At 47.9% G+C, this 21,449-nt stretch overlaps 1 protein-coding gene across 2 annotated transcripts in view; it reads right to left on the bottom strand.

Annotated features, from left to right (window-relative positions):
• The window catches only part of Lgr6 (leucine rich repeat containing G protein-coupled receptor 6), a 117,072-nt gene that overhangs the window by 33,033 nt on the left and 62,590 nt on the right, over positions 1-21,449 (bottom strand). For both annotated transcript variants that reach the window (XM_060364349.1, XM_021636684.2), the window contains exons 5-6: positions 7,209-7,424; positions 2,118-2,189 (exon numbers count right to left, since the gene is read on the bottom strand). In XM_060364349.1, the coding sequence (XP_060220332.1) occupies positions 2,118-2,189; positions 7,209-7,424 (288 nt within the window). The remainder of the gene's footprint in view (positions 1-2,117; positions 2,190-7,208; positions 7,425-21,449) is intronic.

Raw genomic sequence — 21,449 nt, forward strand, 5'->3', positions numbered from 1 at the left:
TATCTGCCAGTCTCTGTAACAACTTTATACAGCCCTGTGACATTGTGTTATAGATTAGAAAATTAAGACTCCCAGGCAAATGGCTGAGCTCACACAGCTGGTAGAACTGGCAGGAAGGACTCCAGGCTGCTTTGTGCCAAGGGATTAACCACTAGGCTTTTCTGCCTCCACACTGTAAAGATTGGAGGGCTTTTCCTGATCTTGGCTTTCCCATCTGCAAGATGGGCATAGCCTGGGGCCTGGTGTGCTGAGGCCAAGACAGATGAAAGAGACAGTGGGTACTTAGCGGCAGAACTGCTCTATAAGTCAGCCAGCAGCAGCTGAGCCAAATGCCCCGCACAGCAAGACAGTGGCTAATTGAGAAAGAGTTAGGCAGTGTGCCCCAAAAGTGAAGAAACAGCTGCTTGTTGGCTTTTTTGAGGTGCCAACCCACACTCAGTATCTGTGCCCCAATCCTCACCTGACTTCCCAGCAGAGCTAAACAACCCCACATTCCAGGGTGGATGGCTGTGCTCTCCCTCCTGCCCTGTTGTTGAATTGCAGCTCCCAGCACCACCAGGAGCTGGGCTTCTCTAGGGAGTCTCTAGAAATCCAGCACGCAGTAGGTTCACTCAGTTTTCACACTTGGCCAGGCGATAGCATAACCAGGCACTCTCCTAAGGCCTCTGTTTTCTCATTAACGCTATAATCTGCTCTGAGCACTCTTGAGAAGGTCACCCTAGGAGGAAACCATCACCCTGGGAAGAACTATGCAGCCTTCCTGAAAAGGTACATTCTCTTATGAAGATTTAGAGAACTAGAAAGGCCTGTTCTAACTGTCCAGCCATCAGTGACAGCTGTGGAGGAGGAGCACACAGTCTAAGCCTTAGAGAGTAGCAAGAACAGATTCCAGTGAGTCCAGGCTGGGACATGCTACCCCACATCGCACTCCTTGGGATACAGTTTGTCAAAGAGTCTGGATGCTAGGAGAGCTGAACCCAGCTCTGCCATTTCTTATGCTATGCACTGAGCACAAGAGAGCACCCATGCTCCTAGGAATCATAACCACAGGAAATAAAACATGGCCTAGGGACGAGTCTCTCATCTGTTTCCCCACACAACCACAGATTCTGTAGCCAAGGCCTCTTGGGGTAGACTTTACATAGTGTTTTTTTTTCTCACAACACGTTGCTTCCATGTAATGTCACAGTGCCCACCTTCCAGAATTTTATCTTCTGCTGCCCTCACCTCAGAAGAAATGAGGGAGGAGTGAATAGAAAACGGAGGCTTGTTCATAACTGGAGAAGGAGTTTCAAGAAGAACTGTGATCAACTCCTGATATCATGAGGCTTTCCCCACCCTTGGTAGCTCATACTTGTGGTGGCATCCTTCCCTAGAGCCCCCAGCTCCCTGTCCTGCACCAGGTGGCTGTGGCAGCCAGTTCCCTCAGGGGAGCTAAAGGCCCCAGCTGGCATGACCAGTCACTCCTGCAGAGCCCAGCTGATTGTTTGCACAGTGGGGCCCACTCAGCCCACTCTGCAGGGGCTGGCGGGCCTCCAGAGGAAGTGATGGGAGGGCTTGGGTGCATTCTGACCTTAACTGAATTCCGGGATGATGATGTGTGAATAATACGGCTTTTTAAGAGTCAACAGCTTGGGTGCTTTTTATGGGCAGGCTGTGGTGCTGAATGGGCCATTTCCCTATTAATCATTTAGCTAGTTAGATCAGCTGGCAAACGGTCCTGACATTATTCCTCTCCTTTCTGTCAGCAGACACTCTTAAGCAGACATCAAAACTGCCATCAAGTCATCCCCAGCCCCACCCCTAAACCTTCCAGTCTTCAAGCTTCATGTCCTAGTTCCTCTGAATTCTGTTAGCTGTTTTCATCTCTGTGCATTATTTGATGTCTCTGCTGGCAGGGGCCCTGCATTCCCACTTCCTGGGTTACCCTGAACCACCACCACCTGAAGGGGGAAGGAATTCTCACTGAGTGACATCTCAGAGAAAAATCCCAGGATGGGCTCATGGATGCCAAGGGCCAAATCATATCCTGCTGGCCCTTCCCAAGCCCAGCCTCTGGCTCTAGTCACAGGTGTCATCATCGAGCAGGCTAGGACTTAACAGGATGTCCCACTCACAGAGTCTCCAGATTGTGCAGCCCCTCGAAGCTGTGGGTCCCCACGTGCTGGATGCGGTTGTTGTGAAGATGCCTGTGTGGGAAGGAGAGACACGTCAGAATGTGGGGCATAACCTCAGGGCCAGGGCAGATGAGTGTGCACAGCAGCAGGAGCAGCAAAGTAGAGGCAGAAGCACGAACAGAATGACCCTAGCGGTCTAACCCCTTTTCTCCAGGGACAACGCAAATTGGCCTAGACCCATTTATGAAGCCACAGTTACCAAGGCAGGACTGACCACAGGCTACGGACCTTTTTGCCTTCCTAGTGAAGAAACTGGGAAGAGGAAAGCCCAGGCGAAGGCTGCAGCAAGCTCTGACTAAGCCCTGGAAGAGAGACCTGATGTCATAGGGGTTCACATCTGAGGTTTCTTCTCTGGCCCTGCTCCGTAAGACCCAGCCAGCCTGACTCAGTGGCCAGACGTTCTTAGAGGAGCCAACAGCCAACCACTGCAGACAACATATAATTAAGGGCTAAGCGTTGTTACAGCTGGAGAGAGCTGTGGTCATGCTGAGAGAACGGAAGGTTGGTGAGGCTGAGGCAGCAAGCAAGGCCTCGTGGAGCAGAAGTGGCAGTCCTCGGCAGGGCCCTGCCAGGCAGTGTGCTTGAGCACAAGGAAGGGATTCCAAGTACAGGTGGGCGTTGGGCAGGTGCGTGGACTGTTCAGTGGGGCCTGGGCCTCGGCAAGAACAGCTGTGAGTAGAAAAGAGGGAAGTTTGGGAGAGATTTCTAAGGTAAATAGTTCACTGAAAGTAAAAGAAAATTCTCTTCTGTCTGTCCGTAATTGATCAAAAACAACCAAATCAAGCTCCAGTCTACCTGAAGTCTCACAAGGCGCGAAAAGTCAGGAAGGCACACAAGCGATTGTAGACACAATGAAGACCTTGTGGCCAAACAATGTGGAAGTCTTCAGCAGTCCTTCCCCAGAGAAAACAAAATCTAAGATTTCTCTCTAAAAACAGTAACAGCCTTAAGTTGTAAGAACTAACCACGTAAATATTCTTGTTCTGTTCCCTGCTCTGTCATCCAAAGGAAACAGGTGAAAGAGAAAGTAAAACAAAAGTTTCAGGCTGCTCACAGAATGGCAAGTGAGAGGCACTAGATGCCCGGGGGCACTCATGGAAGGAGGGAGTAAACCCCACACTTAACACACTGTGGCAGGGAAAGGAGCCCAGGTAGCCCCCCAAGACTGGCCAGCACCTCAGAGCAGTCTACCTCTCTTGCCCACCCTACCAGGGTACAGAAAATGAGACAGAACCTACTTCTATGGACTTAACCCACACACGACAGCTTGGAAGGGACAACCAAGAGGGCCTAGAGAGGCTGTGTGGGACCAGAGCTTCCTGAGAGTGCCAGAGAAAATAAATCACAGGGCGACAAGGGGAGAAGAGGATGGTAAAGCACAGTGACATTTTAAGCCTTGAAGAAAATACAATTAATGCTGGGTGTGGTGGTAAAGATCTGTAATCCCAGTACTTTGGAAGTAGAGACAGGAGGATCAGGAGTTCAAAGTTATTCTTAGCTACAAAGTGAGTTGGAGACTAGCCTAGGCTACAGAAGACCCTGTCTCAGAAAATAAAAAATACAATTAGTGAGGGAGGAGCAGAAGGAAACTGAACACGATTACCCTCTCCTACAAAACAACCTAAATGACATCTCAAAGATAAAAAAAAAAATTAATGAAAGGAAAAATTACATTGTAGGTTAAGGTAATAAAGCTGAGACCCCCAAACATTAAGGAGAGAAAGCTGATCAATTTGAAACAAGGAACAGAGTAGGCAGTGGTGAAAGCCGTGTCAGGAGGAAAGCTGGACACAGGTCTGGAGATGACTCAGTAGGGAAGGACATTTGCTGTTCTTACAGACGACTGAGATTCAGTTCCCGGCACTCAAAACCAGTGGCTCCAACCCACCTGCAACTCTAGTTTCTGGGTATCTGACACCTTCTTCTGTCCTCTGTGAGCATGGCAGGCACACAGGGCACACACATGCATTCAGGCATGCACACATATGAAGGAAAGAATAAAGATCAAGAAACATAAAGAAAACTGGACACAATCAGGTGGTCATCGCAGAATGAAACAACAGTTAAAACAGTTAAAAACCAATCAGCGTGGGGTATGTTAGTAACTGAGGTTTCTCAAGGAAAGGATGCCTTGAACATGAGCCTGAAGATACAATAATATGAAAAATTCTCTAGAAGAAAGAACAGAATCTCCCTCAAAGGCATCCATTGTTCTGGGAAAATTAGATGCAGAACTTTCTACACTGTGGCATTTTTGAGTTACACTGTAAAAGTTCAAGAATTTACAAACATCTTTAGGCAGAAAAGGGAAATCACTTAGGAAGAGTAAGAAACAGGCTAGCTGGCAAAGATGTTGCTGAGCTGAGAGCACTAGACCAGAGCCATCCAGCTAGATTGGAAGGGAGGGGAGTCTTGTGAAGCTCTGTCCTCCCCACATCCTCCACCAGGCCCCAGTAAGGAAGACAGACCCTCCCCCCCAATCCAAAGATCTTCGGTCCTGTAGGAAACAACCCTTACCTTCTGAGAATGAATCTCTCTTTAGCAAGCCCACCTTTATCCCAATTGTCACTGAATGTATTCTACCTGCCCCAGTTTCCCACACCTTCTCCTCTTCCGTTTCAGCTCTGATCCAGACCATCTCAGATTTCTAGACCTCTAGCTCTGGGCCTCTTCCTCTCTCCTTTAAACTATCCTTTCAGCTCTGGAGTTCTGACACCTGCAGTAGCCCAGCCAGGGACCTAGGCTGGGGCTTATGGGAGCATATACCACCACACATTGCTAACGACCAGCTGGTCAGTGTTCTTGCTAGCGCCACCAGTGTGGGAAAGGGTTCCGTACGCGCCGGGAGCACCAGAGCAGAGGCTCTGTCGGAGGGACTCTAAACACTTCCGTCATACTTGTCTGCCATATCTCCTGATGGGCCCGCATCCACACCTTGCATTTTTCTGTGTTGATTGTTTTGAGACACAGTCTCATTGTATAACCCACACTGGTCTCTACCTTGCCATTCTCCTGCCTCAGCCTTCCAGGTTGTAGAATTACAGGCACAGGCACACACCACATAGCTTACTCCTTGGCTTTAACTAACTTTGTCCTTGTTTCCTCTTGTGGTTATTTTTCCTTATCTGCCTCCTGGGCTTCCCCACAGCTCATCTCAAAGACCCAGGACAGCATCCTCCGGCCTTCTTTGCCTTTCATCGTCACCTCCTGCTTGAAACCTTTTCTTTCACTAATGAAAGACAGAGAAGTGATGCTTCTAGCCTCCCCTAGTCTGTCTCAGCTTTGCTCCTCTGCACAAGCTTTTCTCCCTTAATCCCTTGTCCCTCTTATACCCAGTGGGACTTTCACACCTTCTAGGTCTATATTGGGCCCGAATTTCATGCTGGCTTCCTAACTTCCAGCGAAGCCTTGAAGTCATCCATGACTCCTTTGCTATTTGGTCCTCCATCCCTGAAAACCTCTGCGATGGATCTTTAAAATGCCCCTTACGGAAGCATCCTCCAACTTACCCCTTCTGTTGCCTCCCCAAACTGAACTTTGGTACACGAGAGCCTCAGGGCTAATTTTTCTGTCTCTGGTTCCCTGTGTTCCCATCCATCCTTCACTTTAACCACCCTAAAATATCCCCTTTTAACTTTTCCTTGAAAAACCCAAAAGCTTCCCTCCACACTGGCAAATAAAAGCCAGAGCCTTTGCCCTGACATTGTCCAGCCCCAAAGTCACCTACTCAGTCTTTTCTTCCACATTCTGCAGAAGGACTCTCTGCTACAGCTGGATGGACCCATTCACCAGCAGCACTGACTCCACCCCCATGTCGTTGACACTCTAGTTCCCCTTTCTTGTGCAATCCCACTCTCGTGACTCCCCCACTGCTCCTGTGCTGTGAGTCTGTCTTCGCCACCTGGCGATAGCAGCAGAAGTCCTAACTGGCTTGGTTGCCTTTCCATACAGAGGAAACTGGGCTGTAAGCCCTCGAGGCCAGCAGTTCTGCCGCATCATTCTGTGACCCGCATCGCACACACAGAGCTCTGTAAGTGCATGCTGTTGCCCATGTAGCAAGGGTCCATTAGAAAGTTCTCATGTTTCCAGTAATCCTTTTCACAGGGACTTGACCACATTTCCACGTGAGGTCACAGGGACATCACCAAAGCTAAAACCAATCACACGGACACAAAATGACGGAGGTAGAGCTATTCTAATAGAGGAAAGTACTCCACTGGGAACATTTATGTTGGCTCTCTAAGGTCCCAAGGTAGAACATTAGACAAATAAATCGCTACCTGCATCTTTATCTCTCTCATGAAACTGAGCATTATCCATTCATACTGGCCCTAGAAAACCACACCAGATTTCCAAGAACAAAAGAGGCAATGCTGCCATTTAGTAGAGTCGCTAACACACATGTTCCTGCAGCAATTAGTATGTAACCCAGAGCAATTACACATGACCTCCAAGCCCTTAGTAATTAGACTGTGAACTTACCAATCATTCATAGCAATTAGCTGGAAGCTAATTTGCACTGTAAAGTTCCCACTAGGAAAGCAGCATTACCCCAGCCCCTATCCCTGCCAGGGATGCTATCTCCCAGGTAATTACCCTGCTGGGGCTTTGACATCTAATTACATGTGATGGCCTTTCCTGCTTCTTTAGGCCTGCAAAATCAGATGGATTTATTCTATTGCTATGCTGAAGCATATGACCGTATCTTTTGATTGTCAAATGTGGTGGGAAAGTACTTAAGAAATCCTTGACTTATATTTCAGTTAGCATGGAATGGTTATTATACTTGTATAGTGAGGAAGTAAAAGAAAAAATATTTCTGTTTTCTGATTATAACGCTTAGTCCCTTAAGTGACTCTTAGGGTACTTCTATGGGCTTAATGTCATCTTTGAGATCATCTTCATCGTCTACAGAGCAGAGACTGAAACAAAAAGGTTCAACGACATGCAAAGAAGAGTAAAGCTCCTGACCCTACTGGAGATTGCATGCAGCTTCCCATTCCCACAGATGGGGTCTGAAACAGCACTCACAGCACCACAAGACTGCTTAGGTTCTGGAAGGCATAGTCAGGAATGTGGCGGATGCGGTTGAGAGCCAGGGTCATGGCCTGTAGGGCAGGAAGGTTGTTGAGGGCTCTGACAGGGATCTCGGTGAGTGCATTGTCATCCAACCAGAGGTGGCGGAGGGAGGACAGCCCCTCAAAGCTCCTCTCGGGGACCAGGGAGATGAGGTTGGCATCTAGGCGCCTAGTGGAAATAAAAAAGGATGAAGAGGGGATCAGTCCAATGAAGGCACACATGAAGCTTCAGGGCTGAGCTAGGCTTGGAAAGCCAGACCCCCAACAGGCACTCTAAGTCCTACTTACCATGTATCCCACATTCTTAAGATCCCCTATTTCAGCCCACAGTTCTTGATCCTTATGGCATCCTTTATGTCCCCAACTGTTCCTCTCAGACCCAAGAGTGAAGTCATAGCCATTTGTGATAACCAGCATTTCACCTACATCCTTAGTTCCCTTGCCCTGAATGTGACATTTCCCCTAACCCTGTCCACCTGAAGGACATATAATGATTTTGGCCCCTGCTCTGGAAGAGGAAAATTTACCCCTTCTAGACATAAAAAAATGCCTCCCCAAAGATATAAGCCATTCTTTGTCACCCATCCCTAGCACCACCTGTTCCTTAACACCCTCAAAGACCTTCTAATTTTGTATGGCTTCTGCCAAAGCCCCGGTACTCCTGGATAAGTTGACAACTTATGGAAGGTCCAAGCATGCTACAGGCAAAACCCTTTGTGGTGGTTTGAGCAAGAGTACCCCACTTAGGCTCATAAATTTGAATGATTAGTTCCCAAGGAGTGACACTATTTGAAAGTGATACTGTTTGGGAGATTTAGCCTCGTTAGAGGTTTCAAAAGCCCATGCCAAGCCCAAAGTCTCTGTGTCTGTCTCTGTCTGTCGCTCTCTTTCTGCCTACAGATTCAGGATATAGCGCTCAGCTACCGCTCCAGCACCTGCCTGTATGCTGCCCTGCTCCCTCCCCCCAGGACAATAATAAACTAAACCTCTGAACTTGTAAACAAGTCCCCAGTTAAATGCTTTCTCCTGTAATAGTTGTATTGGTCATGGCGTTTCTTCATTTGCTGCTTCTCAGAGCAGGTAAACAAAGGATGGCTGATTCTGTTCACAGAGATTCCAGGGCAAAAAACATTGGCTATGATCCCTAGAAGACTCAGCAGCTCAGCAAAATAGATAGAATGCCCAGCTTCTCTTTCCACAGGTCTGCCGAAACCATGAGATGCTACTGTTTCTGCCTCTTAGTCTGGAGCTTAGACTGAAACTCTCTTGTCCTGCATATGGAGCAAAAAACAAGCTGATCTGTGACACGCTCTTGGATTTATGCTTAGTCTTTGCTGTCTTAAAGGGGTCTTAGCTCTGAGCCATGGTTCTCCCACACAGACTTCTGGTGCCCAAATTATGGAAACCTTAGGTCTTGTTCATAAAACTTGAAGTCCACAACCCTGAATTCAAAGGAGGATTGTTTGACCAGAGTGGAAAGAAGTGATTTTCTTTTTCCTAACAGCACAGTCCTGCTTGGAAAAGGTTAGCAATGCTTCTGTCTCTTGTCTAAGGTACTTTAGCAGTTCCATCCCTGGCAGTCTTATTCATGCTTGGGAGAAATTCCCCAGGTAGGCATCAAGAGGACTCTGAATGGCAGGTTGAAATACAGCCTTTGGTTCTGAGGACAAACGGCTAGGACACACTCTAAAAGCTGCATTTAGGAAAGACCTTCCAACACATCAAGCATAGCCTGGTGGGAGGCACTTGAATAGCTGTGCTTATTGCTGCTCCTAACAATAGCCAAAATAAGGACCTAGACCCCCATCAACAGGTGAGTGGATAAAGAGAGGATGCCATTAACAGACAATGGAGCTTTATTTACCTGTAAAGAAAAAGAGTGATGTCACGTCAGTGAAATATATATGAGGATTATGTTATGGGACTCAGAAAGACAAATACCATATAAAAGTTTTTTATCGCATATGGAATCTTGATTAAATATATAATACACATAGACTGGGGATATGGCAGAATACTTGCATAGTATGCTCAAGACTGCAAAAAAATAAGTAAACAATGTGTGTATATATCTGTATACATATATCTATATGTAGATATAAATAGATGTACATATGTGCCCAATGTGATATGAAAGTAGAAGGAATATTATGTGGAGGAAGAGGCCTAAGGGGTAGGGGAAGGACAGAAATAAGAGAGGGTATTGGGACAGGGGAAGAAGGACAAATATTGCCTGGTTTTTCTCATGCATGTAGTTATAACTATGCACACATACATATTTTTATACGGCATTAAAGTAGAAGTGGAGTTGGAGGGATGGCTCAGCAGTTAAAAGCTCTTGTTCTTACAGAGAGCCTGGGTTCAGTTCCCAGCACCACCATAGGTAACTTTAGTACCAGGGGATCTGATGTCCCCTTCTGACCTTCATGAGCACTGTATTCACATGGTACACACACACACACACACACACACACAAAGGAAAAACACTTGTACACATAAAAATAAAACTATTTGTTAAAAGAAGAAGGTGGGACTATAGCAGAAGTGAGCAGGAGGTTCAGATATGAGCAGAATACAATAAAATGCATGTATGAAATGTCATAAGACTCATCATTTTGTACACAACTAATTAATTAATTTTTAAAATATCCTGATGAGGCCAAAAATCTCTACAGTGAGTGCCCTCTGTTCATAAGGCTTGTCACTGCAGACATGGTCTTCCAGGGGCAGCCACCAGACCTGTCATGGCTTTGACTATAGGGAACCTTGTGAAAATATAGGCTCACCCCTTCATAGAAGGACTCAGAAGGACTAGGGTGGGGCTGGGACTTGTCTGGGAAGATGGCACAGGTACTTCTAGACACAAACAGATGTGGGAAGCCCCACATCAGGAGAAGCTATCTGGCGTCTTGAGGAAGAAGCCACTCAGGAATGAGAGGCCCTCTCTGAGCTCTGTGTCAAGGATAGTGTTGAAAAAATGGCAACTTCCAAGAAAAGATCATATCTGTCTTTCCTCTCGGAGCTCACAGTCATTAGAAAAGCCAGGCTGACAGTCACAGTGCAGCATCGTGATGGCCAGTCCAGAGCACTGGGGAAGGCCAGCAGGATAACGTGACACTGGCATGGAGACCTGGCAGCCTAGCAACATCAGTCTGGTGAGGAGGTGACAGCATTCCAAGCATAGAAAACAGCACTTGGGAAATGTGGAATAAAGGAGACCTGGAGCAATGTAGAAAAGAAGAGGAGCAGTGCCTAGGCAGGTTTCAGGGGTCTCAAGATGATGCCATGTTACAGGAAATGGGAGCCACTGAAGGGTTTTTTGTTTGTTTGTTTTTGTTTTTTCAAGGCCCGGTTTTTTCAAGGCCTGTGTAGTCCTGGATGTCCTGGACTCGCTTTGTAGACCAGGCTGGTCTTGAACTCACAGAGAGAGATCCGCCTGCCTCTGCCTCCCAAGTGCTGGGATTAAAGGTGTCTTACCATTCCTGGCTCACTGAAGGGTTTTTAAGCCAAGAAAGGATATTACTATTTTTGTTTTCGAGTCAAGGTGAGACTTTATTTTATACAATTAATATATACTAATTTTTGAAAAAAAGAAAAAGCTGAGTGTAGTGGCACCTGTAATCCAAGCAGCTGGGAGGTAGAGGCAAGGGAACCAGGTCATCCTTGACTTCAGGAGACCAGCCTGGGTTAAGTGAGACTCTATCTTCAAAACATTTTCTCCTACAAAAGCCCAAATAACAAAACAGAACAAAGTGTAGGAGGAGGGCAGGTCCCCCAGGAGTGAGGCTAACTTAGGTATTAGGGAAAGGTAATGTTAGAGGCAGAACTGGGAGAAGGAAGCAGGGACCTGGCTAGTCTAAACTTTGTCCTCTACAACTGCCTAACGGGAAAATTCAAAGAGCCACGAATCCTGACTCCCTCATGTGGGTGATGTCACCTCCCCTGATGGGAGGGCAGCTCTGCAGTGATGACCAAGATGTTGTCAGTAGTCACTTATCATATGCCAGACACAGAGCTGAGTACAGGTAGGTGACCTGTGTCCTCGCCACAAGACGGCTCTGACCAGCCCCACTTTACAGGGATTGGGGCTAAGCCACTCAGCCAGTGAGCCAAAGATACGAGTTTGAGCCCTAGTTTGCTGACACTCACAGCCATGTGCTTTTCCATTGTGTGCTGCTGGCACTCCCGACATCACGGGAGGTAAGAACCTGATCACCTACTTAAAGTTGGCAGGAAGTGAGACAGAATGCAGGTGACACTTTTAATCCTGTGAGTCTAGAATGGATAGATATCACCTATTTTAAAAAAAAAACAAAAAACTTGTTTTGCATTTATTTATTTATTTATTTATTTATTTTTTATTTATGTTGTGGCCACATGTGTGGAGGTCAGAAGATAACTTTCAGGACTGAGTTCACTTCTCTCACCATGTGGGTCTCTGAGACCCAACTCAGAAGACTGAACTCAGTTCATCAGGCTTGGCAGCAAGTACCCTTACCCACTGAGGCGTCCTGCTAAGCCCAGGAAGTCACTGCTCTGTGAGTGGGTATTTGTGAACATACAAGGATGCCCCCACATAGGCACCGCATGCCCCATGTGTGTGATACAGTCCTGATCCTTTCATCTCCTGCACTGTGTGCAACCCACGGGCTTGGGTAGGGCCGCTGGAACCAGGCTAGTCAGCATCCAGAGACCTCCTGGATCTAGTATGTTTCAACCTCATTGAGACAGGGCTCCTTCTTGCCGCCTGTCACGGAAGGAAGGGCAGAGTCAGGATGCCTCCACAGCTCACGCCTTTCCTGGAGTGCTGCAGCGGAACTGGCCTAGGACTTGGGAGCACAGCTGTGTATACCCCTGTTCCTCAGAACTTGGGGACTAGGAAATGGCAAAGTGGGAAATCAAGCAAATTGGCAAGCAAAGAAAAAAGGACAAGAATTTGGAAGTGACCATTCTAGCTTATGTTTGTGTTTGGGGTGATCCTGAAAACTACAGATTCCACTCGTGCCAGCTGGGCTCTGCGAGGGAGTAAAGCCAGGATCGTACTGCTGGGTATAGTGAACGCAAACACGCTGCCAGCTGGGTATGGTGGTACACACCTGAAATCCAAACACTAGAGGCAGGGCCTGGGGGCTCAAGAATTCAGAGCAGCCTGGGCTGTACAATGAGTTCAAGGTAAGCTTGGGCTTCAAAGAAAGACCCTGTCTCCAAAGCGACAACAACAGCATTCATGCTGTTCAATTGAACTTGAACTTCATGTAAGTGAAGACTCTTAGCAAAAACATGTCCATGTAATATTTAAAACCATGCCCAGGAAAATTTAAATATCTATCAGATAAAGGAAGAATAACTTTTTAGAATAAATGTGTCCTCAGCAAGATTTTTATTTTAGGGGATGGAGAGGGTGCAGTGGTTAAATGTACTTTCTGCTCTTACATGGGACCTGCGTTTGGTTCCCAGCACCCACATTGGGCAGCTGACAACTGTAGTTCCAGCTCCAGAGGGACTTGATGACATACTCATACATGTCACTTAAAAATAAAACATCTTTTTTCATTTTAGATTTATTTATTTTATGTGTAGGCATGTTTTGCCTGCATGTATGTATGTGCAATACATGCTTGCCTGGTGTCCATGGAAGTCAGAAGAGGGTGTCAGATTCCCCGGAACTGGCGTTAGGAATAGTTTGTGAACCGTGTGGGTGCTGGAAACTAAAGCTGGGTCCTCTTCAGCAGTAACACGTGCTTGTAACCCCAGAGCCCCACTAAAGATATCCAGCAGCTCTGGTCCTGTGTGGAGGGTGGGGAGTTAGCTGTGAGACACAGCCACACGGTCCCTCCTTGTAGCCCATGTACGGCACAGGTGTCCTCAGTTGTCCCCTCCTTTCCTTGTATCCTTTTAACAGATAGCCTGTCTAGAGGTGCTCTGAGGACCCCTAGCCATGGCAGGTGTTGGAGGCTTTGGCTCTGAGGTTGACTTCAAATGACTCAAGCTTTCTGGGGAGCTGTGAAGTAGATCCCCCACACACACCCCAGCAGGGCCTGTCATATGGCTCTGATCTCTCTCCTCTCTTCCCTCCCCTCTCCGACAGCCTAGAATCTCTTGACTCTTAGGGAGCTGCAAGGGTTGGTGCCCTGCTACAGAGACATCTCTCCCACTCTTTCCCACCTGGCTCCTCCATAGGATAGGCGTTTTCTGCAGAAACCCTTTCAGCTGCCTTGAGGCAGGGTACAGGCTCCACTGAGGTGCTAGTCCTCTGGGGTAAGTAGGCTTCCCTGCCACCTGGGAGCAGAAGGGGCTGATGGGGGCTTCTGTACAGCCAGCAAAACCTGCCTTTGGGGACTAAGGACTTCCAGAGCTGCTCCCGCCCACAGGTGGAGAGCCAACCCCAGCTCTGGCTTGGCAGGCGGAAGAGAACAATTATACCAATTAAGCGCTGGAATAAAATCAACAGTGCTCCTCTCCCCACATGGACCTGGCCCCTCCAGTGCTTTTCATTAGAATTCTTCCCTGTGGTGATAGGGCAGATTAGCAGGGCCCTGGCAGGCCAGTTGGGGCTTGTCTTGGCTTTGGGGAAACAGCTTAACATCTTCCTACTCCCAACCCTCGTGCTGAAGTAGAGACAACAGGCAGGGTGAAAGGGTCTAGCTCCAAGACGCTCAAGGAGAAAGGGGCATGGCTGTCCCATGACCAGAGTAAGCAGAGGACCTGCAAGGTGGCAGGCTGTAGCAGAAGAGTTTCCGATTAGACAGCAGGAAACGGTCCACAAAGAGGGACTCAGAAGACCAACTGTGTAAACTCGTAACCACATTATATGAGAACCTGAAGGGTTCATGTCACACCAAGATCTTGATACGCTGAGACAGCAAGGGAAATGCCAAATGGAGCATCAGGACTTTGATGCTCCAGGACTCAAATTCAGAGCTTCTTCCTGCTTTACTACTCTGACTCCCCCAAAGTGATGAGAGGGGACTGGGGGTGTAGCTGTTTGTAGACCACTTGCCTACTATGTATAAGGTCCTGGGTTCAGTCCCCAACACCACATAAAACTGGTGGTAGCGCACACCTGTAGCCCTGTGCTTAAGGAATGGAGGCAACCTAATTCTCAGCTACATAGTTTGAGGTGAGTCTGGGCTACAGGAGACCTTTTCTCAAATAAGCAAAAATAGATACATAGGTATGTAAGTAGGAGGATAGATGGATGGATGGACGGGGATGGACAGGCAGGCAGATATAGACAAACAAAGTGTGACAAGAGGACAAATGTATCTCTCAATTGTAGAAAACCAGAGGCTCTTACAGGAGAGCAGACTGATACAAGGAAACCCATGAAGTCATCAGGGATTCTTTTTAATTCATTAATTTTTTTTAAATGTGCATGAGTGTTTTGCCTGCATGCATGGATGTTTATCATGGGCATGTTGATGAAGGTCAGAAGAGGGCAGAGGATCCCCTGGAACTAGAGTTATGGGGGTGGGGCCTGTGAACCCTCACCACATAAAACTGCTGGTCATGTGAGTGTTGGGAACTGAACCAGGGTCTTCTGCAAGAGCAGCCTGGGCTCATAACCTCTGAGCCATCTCTCCAGCTCCTGCCAGGGCTTTTTTTTTTTTTTTTTAGGGATATGCTTTAGAAGCTCCAGGCTTGGTGCTTGGTAATAGTGCTTGCTTTCTGAGTCCAGAGTGATTGGAATCTAAAGGCCAATTGGCTCTGAGGAGACCAGTTGGACAGCTGAGAACCCACAGCAAGTGTCTATCTCCTCTGTTCTGCTCAGGTTAATCATGATGTCGGCCTCCTCTCCAGCTAATTCCCATGATGTGAGAGGATGGAGCAAATATAGGACAGGGCTCTCCCTGAAAAGCAGAATTCAGGGGGAAGATGGTTTAAAGAAGGCTCCTTGTGGCTGGGGCGCATGTGTGGAGGGAGCTCTGCTTCTCATCCAATTAGAGAGAGCTAAGCGGGTAGGTCCCGCCTATAAGCCTTCATTGGGGGAAAGCCCTCTGCCAGTCTGAGGACTCGATGCTCCTTGTTCTCATTGGTCCACCAGTATTTTCGGAGAAAGAAAGTGGATAGAGGTTCCTTTTCAGACACTGTATTTCAGAGAGGGAGCCCCTACCTAGCAGCCATCCAGTGACCAAACTCTGGCCACTGAGATCAGCAGATTGGCTGAGCCCCAACTCTTGCTTCAGCCTGGCTGCCTCTTCTCTCTTTGGAGTCATCCACCACCCTGACCCTCAAAGACCAGCTACATAATTTTTAAGACTCATGCAAAATGAGCACATTAATTAAGAATGTCGAGGTGACCCTGAGAACAGTGAGCCCCATGCATTTTCTCAGTGCTCAGGAGGTAGAAGTCTCACTGAAAGCATTGGATCATCAGCCCGGGGCTACATAGTGAGTTCCAGGGTACCCTGGGATATGAGGGCCCAGACTCACAAAACAAAACAAAACAAAACAAAACAGCCTAAGATGGTAAAAACAGCACTAAACCTTAACTCAAAACTTCCCCAAGAGTCATGGCCATTTCTGTTCCCATTTCCTAACTGGAATTGTGAAAGGAAGAAAGAAGTAGGAAGAGAGTCCTCGAAGAGAAGGAAGGTTCAAGTAGTTGTTGATTGCTCTGGGCCAAAACCCAGGTTTCCGTTTTCATCTCTCAGCCCCTTCTCCAGCTCAAGAGGGGCACAGATTGACTTTTGGTGGTGCACTAGAGAGGAGGGAGAACAGAAAACAGAGTGGAGGCTTCTTAGGCTCTGATGAGGGCAGAAGGGGGAGGATGGGGAAGAGAGAGAAAGGCAGCCACTATGGAAATGATTATTCTGTGGGGAAAATATTCTACACAGTGGCCGCTGATTGCCTGGAGGGGCCAACAGCCCTGACCAAGAGCCTGCCAGGGAAGGTAAGGGTTCCAGAAGGAGCAGGCTGGTGCCTGCAGAGCAACAAGGAGAGCCCCAGGCCTCCACAGGGAGCAAGGCCCCTGGCTCCTGCCCCAGCACTAGCCTCTGTACCCATTGCCAGCTTCTACACAGAGGCCATGGGGCTCCCAAGGTATGAGTGTGGGCTCGAGAGCACAGACACCCTGGCTCTGCTTGGCATAAGGACCATCTCTCTGAGGACAGAGCAGACGGCCATACTTGGTCAGCGTAGGCACGGTGTTCTTGAGTGCCTTCGCCTTCGTCCATACTGACAGCACTCCAAGGCTCTTGTGTCACGAGCACCTCCATAAAGTTCTGTTGACCTGGGGGTACTCCCTGCTGCCTATCGGGCTGTCTCAAATGCCCCTCAATTCAGACAACAGCCAACCAATGGATTAAACTCAGCAATCCGTTTTATGCCAGTGTTGTGCTCAGTTCTGGGAATCAACTTTGAGTAACACAGTTTCCCCACCACAAAGGTTCTCAGCCTGCCCACTTCATTATTAACTAAGACTATACAGAAATTGGCTAATGTGTAGTAAGGACTAGGTGTCTGGCAGGTGTAGCGAACATTGTACATACTATCCTACTTAATCTTCACTCCAGTCCTTTGCATACAGTTAGAGAGAGGGGCTCAGGGAGGGGAAGCCATTGGTCTGACTCCAAAGCCTCTGGCTTTAAACCCAGAGCTACACATTCTTTGATCTATCTTGTAGAAAACACTTTTGAATCCAAAGCCAGGGCCCAACCTTTTTCATTTTGCCTGTGAGAAACCCAGGCCTCACAGAGGAGCTGACATTTGAACTGTCTCCCGATGTAGGGCTAGAGATTTTCTGTGCAGTGGTACAGAAAGAGCACTCGAGGCAGTGAGAACAGCAACAGCAAGCGCCCAGAGCAGGGAAGGCACGTAGGAAAGAGTCAAAGTTTGCAAGCGTGTAAGCAGAGGCTGGGGAGGAAGCGGCAGAAGCAGGGAAGGGAAGGTGGCAGCTAATCATAAGCTGAAGTGGAGCAGAGGCAGCTCTCACCAGTGATGCCAACCCTGGGGGCAGGGGGCAGGGGAGCCCACCCTGTCCCCAGCAAGTGCCTCTTACCTCTTTCCAAGGGGAGAGCTGGGTAACCCTGGAAGCAGAACCCCTCATCTCCAAGGGACACACCATGCGATCAAGGCTCCTGGCACATCTTCCCTTGTGCAGGTGTGAGTGTCAGAGCTTGTCCTGAAAGGCCCTGCCTGCTACCTCAGCTAGGGAGCGCAGTCCAGGCACATGCCCTCAGGAGGTGCCACTTGGAGCTTTTTCCAAATGAAGACCAGGCAGAATGTTAGTTCTGGAAATAGCAACCAAGCCTAGAATGTGTGATAGGACTCCATACCCAGCTCCAGAAAGTTCCCATCGAACACCTTCTCTGCACCAGGTACCAATGCACAGTGGTGTGGGCATGAAAGATGCCCCAGGTCCTCCCCTCACCATGCCGGAAGCTGAGTGTCCCTGGTGTTTAGGGGGGGAACTGCCCAATGAAACATTCTGTGATGAGAGGAATAATGCTGTCCAACACAGCAGCCAAGAGGCACCTGGGGCTATTGGCTACTTCAAGTTTGAGTCACATGACTGGGGAATCAAAGTTTTTGTTTTATTTCATTTCCATCGACAGCATGAAGGTGGTGGTTGCTGGACTGGACAGCTCTCAGAAATTAGGTTCTGTGTGAGACATAGGGGTTAAAGTAACAGGTGAGATTTGGTTCTTGCCTTTTGGGAACTCGTAGTATGTGAGTGAACACATAAGCAATCAATCCTGAGCAGTGAAAGTGTGCTTATGTGCTGGAGAAGGAGGGGGTGTCTGAAGAGGGGACAAAGTGATTGGCGTGATCATTAGGACAGGGAAGGTAGGCCAGGCTTCCAGAGAGAAGTGAGTGGGTGGCATTCATAGTGAGCCTTAAGGACAACTAAAATCCCTTCAAGTAAAAAGGGATTTTTTTCCCACCATGGGAGAGGGGAAATGACCTTTCGTGTGAACAGGAACAGAGGCTGCATGAGGCAGAGAGAGGGTGCCAAGGGAAGATAGAGAAACAGCTGGGAGGAGTATGTGCTGGTCTTGGGGGCTGGGAAAGCTGAGGGTAGGAATACAGCTCAGGTAGTAGCTGCTGAGATCTTGTTCCTCTGAGACACAGAGCTCTGTGACTTCCGGCACATTCTCCCTATGTTCAGTTTCTTCACCAGACAGGGTGAACCCAAGAAAAAGGATTCTTGGGGTTGTATCCTACAAGGAGCCCAAGTCGTCTTTGGACAAAAATCTTCCTATTCCCTCCCTGTGTCCCAAGACAGGAGCCTGCTAAGCATGCCTGTTTACAAGCATATGATGTGATGCCAAGGCTCAGGCAGCCAACTCCACCCCATACCCCATAAGCATCTCAAGATGACTACAGTCCTACCATTTGGACAGTATTCCCTTTTTATACTGTAGAATCTGCACTCTTTTGTTTTTAAAACCTGGCAAGTATTATTTGGTAACCTTTTAGTGGAAAACAGCTTTTTGAGGAAAGTTTCTGAAAATGAGACACAGACATGAAATAAAGGGAGGCCAGAGAGACGGGGAGCTGGGAAGGATGTCAATCAAGGTAGCGGAAGACAAAGGCTGTCTTTGGATCTCCAAGCATCTTTTCCTCAGAGTCTACTTCAACGTTTTCTTCCTCCATTATACTGGAAAAGCCCTAGGAAGGGAAGCTAGATCACCTCACTCCCTAAACCTCTTTGCAGTGATTGGGGCACGTGACAGAGGCAGGGGGATGCACAGAAGATTGATGCCAAGGCCTTGAGCAGGCTAGCTAAGTACTCTACCACTGTATCCCTCTGTCCCCAAGTCTGTGCTCTTTGTTGGTCAAGTCAAGCACTGGAGCTAAGTGCTAAATTCTACCCAGGTAGAACACCTGCCTCGCAAGCAATTCCCTGGGTTCCACCCCTAGCGATGGAAGAAAGGGACGTTAGGAACACTTCCAGCACTACCTGGAGAACTGTTTGTCAAGAAGGGACCAGAGCTGGAGAAATGATCGCTGAAGGGGACCCCATTCAACTAGGGATCTCTGAAGGACCAAGTTGTTTGGCCAAAATCACAGAATGAAAATGTGTCAGAACCAAGAACATGGTGGGCTATGCATGTGTGTGCTATTCTGACTCTAATGCTCCCTTCTTCCATCTCCTGTTGCTGGCAGGATCCTGAAAAAAGAAAGGGTTCCAAGAGCCATTCCTCGGAGACACCCAACAACATTGGGTCCTAACCCATGGCTCCCAGCCATGACCTCCACATCTGGAACCTAACCTTGGCACCTTAGGACCTCAGAGAGAGCACACCCATACAGGAGCATCCTCAAACTAGACTCTGAAGATCTGGAGCTGGATACTTCCTAGAGGATGGATCCCAAGGAAACAGGGATTGAAGAGTAGTGAGGAGGCCACCTGAGCCACCAGGAGCCTGAGCTGAGAATTTGCAGGGAGTGGGGTTGGTGAAGGAGCCCTGGAAGGCTGTGTGTTCCCAGCAGTGACTGAAGAAGCAGGGAGGCTTTGAGGTAGAGAGATCCCTTCCTCTCCCTTGCCCCACACAAGGAAGAGCTGAACTTGCTGGAGTAGAGGGATTTCAGCAGTTCTGATTTATGTCACCTAGTAAGTTGCTTTCCCTCTCACTGTCAGCCTTCCAATAGATCAAAAGGAGGATATTAACATGAAGGCAATTCCAACTCGTTCTCCAAGTCATGCTAATGCCCAAGCCACCCTTCCCCTCCATCTGTCAGGAGAATTGATGGGTGTTCAAGAGCCCCAGGAGGCAGAGCAGCCGCTTCCTTTGTATACATCAAAGGCTGATACCTGAGCATTTCTGCAAGCCATTCCTTGTGTTCTATTCAGCAGCAATATATAAAAATAATTACATGCCCTACAGGAGGAAGGCAGCAGGAGACAGTATAGCCTTCATGAGCTTCCCCTGAAGACATGGACCTACAGATCTGGGCAGAAGGCCAGCTTTGTGGGTGACAATCCCGGAATCCGGGGGTGGGGACTGCAAAAAGCTATCCCATCTCCCCCCCATCCTCCAACCATTGAATTCCAAACTACAGGCCTGGCTGTCTGAGATGTGTTTGGGAGCCGAGTTCTGTGGTTGCTTGGGCCTGGTGCCTGCCCTTGGCAAAGGCAGCTGTGGTTGGTGAAAGAGAAAGCAGATGGGGGTTTTCCCAAACTTGCCTCTCTGGACAGGGGAGAGTGATGTCAGAGTTTAAGGAATATGAGTGACATCGCAGTATTTTAAAGATACTATTAACAGGCTCTGTAGAAATAGGTACAAGGGAGAATAAGACCAAACCACATCATAACACTTCTAGAGGGAGAAGCAAGAGAAGAAGAAAGGGTAAAAATTCATGTTGGTTCTGCCTTTCCTAGCTAGGGTTCTAGGCCTTCCAATAATCTGTTTTCTTTTTCCTATAGAACCACATGCAAACTGGAGAGCGTACACCTGAATGATGTTAATTCCATGTTTCTTGGCCTCCTTTTCTCCTGTTCATCCATCCATATATCACCCATCTACCCATCTTTCCACTCATGTAGACTAGAGAATTTGTTGCCATGTTGGTCTTGTTTTTTCTCTTATCCAGCATCATCCATGGTTTCCAGTCACCTGCAGCCTCTTTGTTTGGCCCTGGATTGACTGGTCAGCTTTATTTCTTATTCTCCCATTCTTCACTTCAGCTGCATATATATACCTCTCTATAAATGGTTCCATCCTGGAATCCATGGTTATTCATCCTCATGCTTTCACAGAACTGCTGCCTTTTAAAATTATATATCTCCCTCCTCTTCAAATCTTTGTTTACAATATCTTTTAGAGCCCACCAGGTATCATCTCTTTCTACACCCAGCCCCCCCACAGTCCTCACTGACTGACCCCAAGGACCTTCAGTTGCATCCACAAACAGGGAGACTGGCCACAGTTCCTCTCCTCCCACTCAAAGAGGAAACAAAGCAAGGGAATGAAGCACGCTTATACTCAGGCTGCATCCATAAAACTGAGGGAAATGGAGCCGCTAACTACCTGTCACCAAAATATCTATCAAGATAAACAGAAAAGAAACACACAGATACGTGTACATGCATATACATGCATACACACTCATACTCATACACACATGCACACATACCTGCACACACACACACACACACACACACACACACACACACACACGTGTATAGCTAAAACCTTGCAGCAAAGGCAGCACTCATCCAAAATCTAGCATTCCTGCTAGCTCTGGG

This window comes from Meriones unguiculatus, chromosome 11, assembly GCF_030254825.1.
Source record: "Meriones unguiculatus strain TT.TT164.6M chromosome 11, Bangor_MerUng_6.1, whole genome shotgun sequence".
Classification (NCBI taxonomy): Eukaryota; Metazoa; Chordata; class Mammalia; order Rodentia; family Muridae; genus Meriones; species Meriones unguiculatus.